This window comes from Penaeus monodon, chromosome 40 (assembly GCF_015228065.2).
Source record: "Penaeus monodon isolate SGIC_2016 chromosome 40, NSTDA_Pmon_1, whole genome shotgun sequence".
Classification (NCBI taxonomy): Eukaryota; Metazoa; Arthropoda; class Malacostraca; order Decapoda; family Penaeidae; genus Penaeus; species Penaeus monodon.
In genome coordinates this window covers 24,402,972-24,410,471 of record NC_051425.1, presented here as the reverse complement: position 1 = coordinate 24,410,471, position 7,500 = coordinate 24,402,972, and the positions used below count along the sequence as shown (strand labels likewise).

The following is a 7,500-nucleotide window of genomic DNA, read 5'->3' as shown; positions in this document are numbered from 1 at the left end:
GTAATGCAATTCAGAGACAACTTCATCCCGTTAGTGAAAGTCGCGCCACAAAGGATTAGTTTTCGTGCGTGTTTGGGGCCCATTACCGAAAATCGTGACACAGAACACAATTTCAAGGCGAGTTTGGCCCGGAAGCTGTGCAGGTAAAGTGGCCAGGAGAGGGACGTGATGCCATGAGGTAAATTCGCTTAGGGACCAATCAGAACTTTTGGGCTGGGAATAACACAGCCTGGATTTAGACTTGTTGAGGATGATTTTTTTTTTTTTTTTTTTTTTTTTTTCTTCTTCCAGCCCTCTCTCTTCGCTCCTCTTTCTTTTGTTTCTCTGTGTTTGTTTCTATTTGTATGTTAATCCTTTTTTTATCACATGCAGTTATAATTATTCTGGAATGTGCTGTTTCTTTCCTTCTTGCTTTCTTTTTTCTTTATGTTTTAACTTTCGCAACATTGTAAGGTTTATCACTATGGGCCGGATGACTTTAAGAAATGAAATGACTTTAATGCTGAAAAAGTAATGTTGCTGGCCTTACTTCCGGCATATAAAACACACACACACACACACACACACACACACACACACACACACACACACACACACACACACACACACACACACACACACACACCACACACACACACACACACACACACACACACACACACACACACACACACACACACACGCGCACGCACGCACGCAAACAAACCCACAGACACAAACAACACTATTCTTCTCTTTGTTTAAATAGCCGATACCGTTTCGGGACCAAAGGGACAGTTAAATTAGACTGTAATGTAAGCAATAGCATTTGCATGTGACCTCCAGCGCTCGTAATATAATAACTTCATATACATTCAGGGTGAGCGTGACCTGGTCAGGGACTCCAGGGGGTCCTTCAGGGGTTCAAAGGGGAAACTAGGACCTTTATGACATTCATAAGATTAACAGCTGTTGTCGGCCGTGGGAAGCGACCTGTGTTATTAGTCGATTTTTTGCGGTTGTTTATGTGGTGAGCGCGAGGGTGACCATCGTTTTCATTGCATTAGTGTTGTGTTACGGTGATTATGAAGTTATCGTTGTCTTTATGGCTGTTATTAGCTTTATTGCAATTATCGTTATCATTATATTATTATTGCTATCACTGTAGTTTTCAAGATTATCATTAATAGTGGTTGTGTATTTATTGTAATTGCTATCACTCTCTTGTCATTATTATGGTTATCGATAATTGCTGTCATTATTTTAGAAGTGGGAGCATGGTTGTTTATATATTCATACATATATATAGAGAGATAGATAGATAGATAGATATAGAAAAGGATACATATATATAAACACATACACACAATCATCACTGCATGAACAGCACTGACCCCTGTTCACAGACAAACGGTTGTGCGCCTCTCTTCGAATTCATATTTTCCCTCGATTCTTCCCGAACAATAATTCAAGGATCTGACCAGCGGCCTGCATTCACTTCACGGCCCATCGTCCATAACGCAAGCAGTCTGTTGCTGACTTGCCTCTCCACGCCACAGAATGCTGTCTTAAAGGCCCCTCTCCCTCCCAAAGAAAGGTCTCAAGATCTGACAATAGCAAGGCTTTGTTGAGTCAGAATTCAATCTGAATGCAAAGGACTCGAGAGATGGAGAACTTCCGACCGGATGACCATGATTCATGTTTCGTGTGTGTATTATATATATATATATATATATATATATATATATATATATATATATATATATATATTTGTATGTGTGTGTGTGTATATATATATACAGTATGCATAGATATACATACATATATATATATACTCATATATATACATATATATGTATATATTTATATATATATACTCACACACACACACACACATCCACATCCACATCCACATCCACATATACATATACATATACATACACACACACACACACACACACACACACACACACACACACACACACACACACACACACACACACACACACACACACACACACACACACACACACACACACACATATATATATATATATACTCATAGTAAGGACGAAGAGGTAAACTAAGACGGTCGTAAAGAACTTCATGATATATTGCAAACGTTTCGAAGATGATCAAATCTCCATCGTCAGTGCTGTAATTAATGAACCAAAAGGAAATACGCAATTAGACAAAATTAGACATAAAAATATGGTTCCAATATGTATAAATTAATGAGAATGAACGTAAGGGCAAAACAATTGTACATAAAACCAAAGACATAATTCAAAAGACGATAAAAAGGCCAATATATATAAAAATACAAACAATTAAACACAAAAATAAAGCAATAGTGCACGAGGGTAAGCAAACTGACCAATTACGGGTTTGTAAGCGGGTCAAAGGGTGAACAAGGTAGTTGCTGTGGAGGTGTTATTCAGCTCAAGAGACATCTTTTGAATAAACAAAGATTCTGAAATGATGAGGTCCTGGCGAGAGGAGAGGGACGTTAGTATGTGAAAATCTATGTTGGAAAAAGGATGTGAGTGTTGCAAGGAGTGCTCTCTTATGGCTGAGAATGATGGTTTACTCAGGGGGAGGCCAGTACGAAAGGACTTGCCTTTATGTTCTGCTATGCGGTGACGTAACCACCGTGAGGTTCACCCCACGTACCTTGCTTGGCAGCTAGGACAGGTAAATAAATATACCACATTTGAACATAAATCAGATTGGCAACTCCTAGGATGTTTTTTTTTTTTTTAATAGTGTTAGTGTTGCTAAAAACAAAAGTGAACTTAATTTGGGGGTAATTATTATGGAGGAGGGATTTTAGCTTATTTCAAAACTTAGTTTACCCATATATGGTAGCTTTACAAATCTGTGATCCCTCTTAACAGACGGTATAGTGTGTTTGGTAGAATATTTATTACACAGGAATTTATTTGTTATTTTATCAAAAATGTGTAATGGGTATCGTTTGTCACAAAGAAGTTTTTTTAGAAACATCATTTCATCATGAAAAGAAGACCAATTATTACATAAGTTATAAGCTTTGGTGATGAGTGTTCTTATACTATTGATTTTATATATGTAAGGGGTATAGCTAAGGAAATGGAGACTTAGGCCAGTAAATGTCTGTTTGCGGTATGACAACGGTATCCAAAAAGAGTAGTTGGTTGTTCTGTTGTTTCGTGGGTGAATTTGATACTCGGATGCTTGGAGTTCAAATAATTTAGAAACAAATTTGTGTGATGGATATTTGAAAAGAACGAAAGTGTCATCAATGTAGCGTCGGTAGTGTAAAGGTTTGAATTCTGGCGGGCACTGCTCAAGCCACTTATTTTCATGGTGGCACAAGAATGCATTGGCATAGGAGGGGCCTGAAGGGGAGCCCATAGCTACCCCGTCTGTTTGGGTATAAAGACCATCATCAACAGTGAACACTGAGTGATAGGCGGCTAGATCTAGTAATGTTTTGAAGTTATCTTTTGTTAAACCAATTTTGGTAAGCTGGGAGGTGTCTAAATTGTTAACTATAATGTCGGTGGTTTCATGAAGGGGAACATTAGTAAAGAGTGACTCTATATCAAAACTCGCCATGGTGATTGGTTGTTTAAAGTTAAGGGCCGTAATTTCATTAGCAAAGGATGTAGAATTTTCTATAGTGTACTGATTGGCAGTTAAAGGGGAGATAATGGGGACAAGAAATTTTGCAGTGTTATAGTTAAAGGTGCCAATGGAAGAGATAATGGGTCTAAGTGGAATATTTGGTTTGTGCACTTTAGGAAGACCGTAAGGTAAACCAGGACGGGAGCCAGATGTTGATAGTAAGTTATAAGTGTTTTCGTTAATGGATGATTTGATGGTAGGAAGTAGTCTTTTTAGTTTGTCCTCCAAGTACAATAAGTGTTTGGATACTTCAATAGTGATTCTTTTAAATTTCGTGCGGTCACTAGGAATATTAAGTAATTTATGTTGATAGTCACATTTATTTAAAATTACGACTCCACGACCTTTATCAGGTTTGGTGATGATAATACTGCTGTCCTTTTTGAGTGACTGTAGGGGTGATATGATGCCATCAGGCTCGTTATCCTGCTTAACTTGGCGTGAGAACTTCCTAAAGGTGTTGTTAGCTATTGTTGCTATATTGTTGGTGACATTGTTAAAGTTGTTTTTGTAAATATTACAGTTTTTTATGTTTCCACATAGCTTTTCAAAATATAGGTAAGATTTATGAAAATTAACTTTAGATGGAGGCATACAGTAATCCAGTCTGAGAGATAGTACATCTTTTTGTTCTTCAGATAGAATTTTGTCAGAGAAATTGAAGATTATTTTCGATTTATCCACTTTTTTCCTAATATCAATGCCTAATTTTAGGAGCTTCTTACTATGGATTTTGTCTACATGAGCTATTTTTTTATGAACATTGTTCTTGATCAGCCTTGAGATACAAATGTAATCAAGTCGTGATAATGTAGACTTTAACAAATTTAATTCCTTAGTGAGTTTATTATTGACAATAGTTTCTTTTTTCTTTTGACTAGTAATTTCTCGGTCCAGGAGGACAAAACACCAGTAGCGATATGTGAGGGTGCTTTCAAATACAGGGTTATAAACGCGAAAATTAAGGAATTGTGGGATAACATCATAGTCTTTACATATGTTCAGAAATTTAATGTCCTTCTGCAGCTTCCTGGAGCGGTAGGAAAGCTTCTCAGTTCGTCTGAAGGTATCCAGTGCTGTCTTGCCATACTTGCTCTTTATATACGTCGTTATAGGCTTGCCACTCAGGCGTCTGATAGTAAGGACGAAGAGGTAAACTAAGACGGCCGTAAAGAACTTCATGATTTATTGCAAACGTTTCGAAGATGATCCATCGTCAGTGCTGTAATTAATGAACCAAAAAGAAATACGCAGTTAGACAAAAATTAGACATAAAAACATGGTTCCAATATGTATAAATTAATGAGAACGAACGTAAGGGCAAAATAATTGTACATAAAACCAAACAAAGAAAATGAAAGAAAAGCCATAGTGACATAGGTAAGAGCTGATGGATATTTAGAAAACAAAAAAGTATGGTAATCAAAAGAAACCGAGAATGTGAGGATAGCTTATCAACGGACAAACAAAACAATTTGAAACAGACTCATGTCAGATACATCTAAGAGCGTCCTTTAAAATGCGTTCACCTGGTTCAACTTTAGGAGCATTAGACCTTAACATTTTCAATTTCAAAATAAATGTATATACTTCCAAATAACTGCCAAACATCACGCATACTTTCACCCCAGTGATTTTTTTCGCGACAGAGACCTCCCGCCGAATCGCTCTATATTCAATCTTTTATCATCACAATAAATTCCTAATCATCATCACCATCACCTTTATGAACATATTGCATAAGCAAACAGGGTATCCCTCACCTCGGCCGAGCTGTGTTAAAACGGTCGTTGAGCCAGCGAATTCAAACGCGCTGCGAGTTCGATGAAGCGAATCGGAATCGAAACCAGTGAACAAAACCGAATCTCTGAAGCTCAGAATCTCATGAAGAAGTAAAAGTAAGCACTTGATATATTCACGGAATACCACACAAGAAAAATATCCGGACGTAATATTTACGTGGTATGTGTGTAAAAGAACACGCTTTTACGATAAGTTTACTCTACCAGCAAGCATTGCGGCACAGTTCAAGTCTTTAATCGTTTGTCTGCATTATGGAAAACCGTCATAATGTTTTGAGAAAATTCGGTGCATCCATATATTTCCTATTATCAAGAGATGCTTATGTGTTATATTCACTGCCATCCATCATCAATCAGCCTTACCTATGATGTTAGCGTTTACAGTTCTACGACCACTTATGGTCATAGTAGTATGTAATTTGGATTTGTTCTCTCTCTCTCCTTCTCTTTCACTGTCCTTCCCTCCCTACCTCCCTCTCTCTTCCTCCCTTCCTCCCTCCCTCCCTCTCCCTTCCTACCTTCCATCCCCCTTCTTTCTCTCAGCTTCACCAAGAGGCACCTGATCTCTTCCCCCCCCCCCACCCCCCGACTCGCACAATCGTCCCAACCCGCACGCAGTTCCACATAAATTGGGTTTATGCGGCGATGCCTCGGGTGCCTGCCAAAGTGGGACGTCACTCTCCCAGGCGCCGTAAATGTAGGTGATGAACCCTCGGCTCAGTTGCCGGGGTTTAGGTTTCCCTTTCCTTCCAGCTCCTCCGAGGGCATAGGAATGGCGCTGCTTATTCTGGTTTCCGGTAGGGTCTCTGTCTCTTTTAGTTCTTTCTTTATTCATTTCTCTCTCCCCCTGTCTGTCTCTCTGTCTCTCTGTCTCTCTGTCTTCTGTCTCTTTTGTCTCTCTTTTTCTCTTCTCTCTTCTTTTTCTTTCTCTTTTCCTCTTCTCTCTTCTCCTTCTCTCTTTCCTTCTCTCTTCTCTTCTCTTCTCCTTCTCTCTCTCCTCTCTTCTCTCTCTCTCTGCCTCTCTCTCTCTCTGCCTCTCTCTTCTTCTCCCCTCTCTGCCTCTCTCTCCCCCTCTCTCTCTCCCCCCCCCCCTCTCTTCTCTCCCCCCTCCTCTCCCCCCCCTCTCTCTCTCTCCCCCCCTCTCTCAGTCTCGTCCCCCTCTCTCTCTCTCTCTCTCTCTCTCTCCCCCCCCCTCTTCCTTCCCCCCTCTCTCTCTCCCTCCCCCTCTCTTTTCCCCCCCTCTCTCCCCCCCTCCCCCCCCATCCTCTCCTCTCTCTCTCTCTCTCTCTCTTCTCTCTCTCTCTCTCTCCTCTCTCTCTCTCTCTCTCTCTCTCTCTCTCTCTCTCTCTGACGTGTCATCCACGAGGAACTATTGATAACGGAGTTGTGTAGTGTTTTATATTTTTATTTTTATTTTTTTATACTTGATTTTGTCTATTTGTTCACTTGTTATTATTGCTACTGTTGTTATTGTTATAATCACTATTGTTATTATTTCTGAAATATCATTACTGTTATAATTAGTATTATAATTACTGTTATTATTATCATTATCATTTTTATCATCATTACCAGTGCTGTTATCATTATTATTCTGCTCGTGAAGTATAAGTGTATAGGTTATGAATAAGGGTTCGTGGAGTCTCCTAAAGAAAAATTAATAATGTAGAAGCTGTTTTTTTCCCTCGTAAATATGAGGGAATATAATATTAAAACAAAAAATCGCGGTGCTTGTGTTGTCAGCTTAGAGTGAGATCAAATAACGACGAAACTGACCATGTTTTGGCCAAAGGACGAGTGAATACATAATGAATAAAAGGTCTATCCCTTTTGTGAGATACTGCTTGGAACTCCCCCTTGATTCTCTGGCTCATTTCTCTAAAAATAAGAAAAAATTATCAAAAAAGCTCGAGTTAAAAAATGGCTGGAAGACACCCCATCACGGGACTTAAACTGAAATTTTTTTCTCCAAAATTAGGATGAAAAATTATGTATAAAAAACCCCAGGTCTGTCAAACGGGGTTTTTGCACACTCGCGTCCCAATAAATG

The 7,500-nt window shown here is 39.0% G+C and overlaps 1 protein-coding gene across 1 annotated transcript in view; it reads right to left on the bottom strand.

The window, feature by feature from the left end:
- LOC119598051 overlaps positions 1-5,664 on the bottom strand; it is a 12,274-nt gene extending 6,610 nt beyond the window's left edge. Inside the window, exons 1-4 of the mRNA XM_037947689.1 lie at positions 5,639-5,664; positions 3,099-4,780; positions 820-893; positions 87-213 (exon numbers count right to left, since the gene is read on the bottom strand). Of these exons, the coding sequence (XP_037803617.1) occupies positions 87-213; positions 820-893; positions 3,099-4,780; positions 5,639-5,664 (1,909 nt within the window). The remainder of the gene's footprint in view (positions 1-86; positions 214-819; positions 894-3,098; positions 4,781-5,638) is intronic.
- Between the last annotated feature and the right edge of the window lie 1,836 nt (positions 5,665-7,500).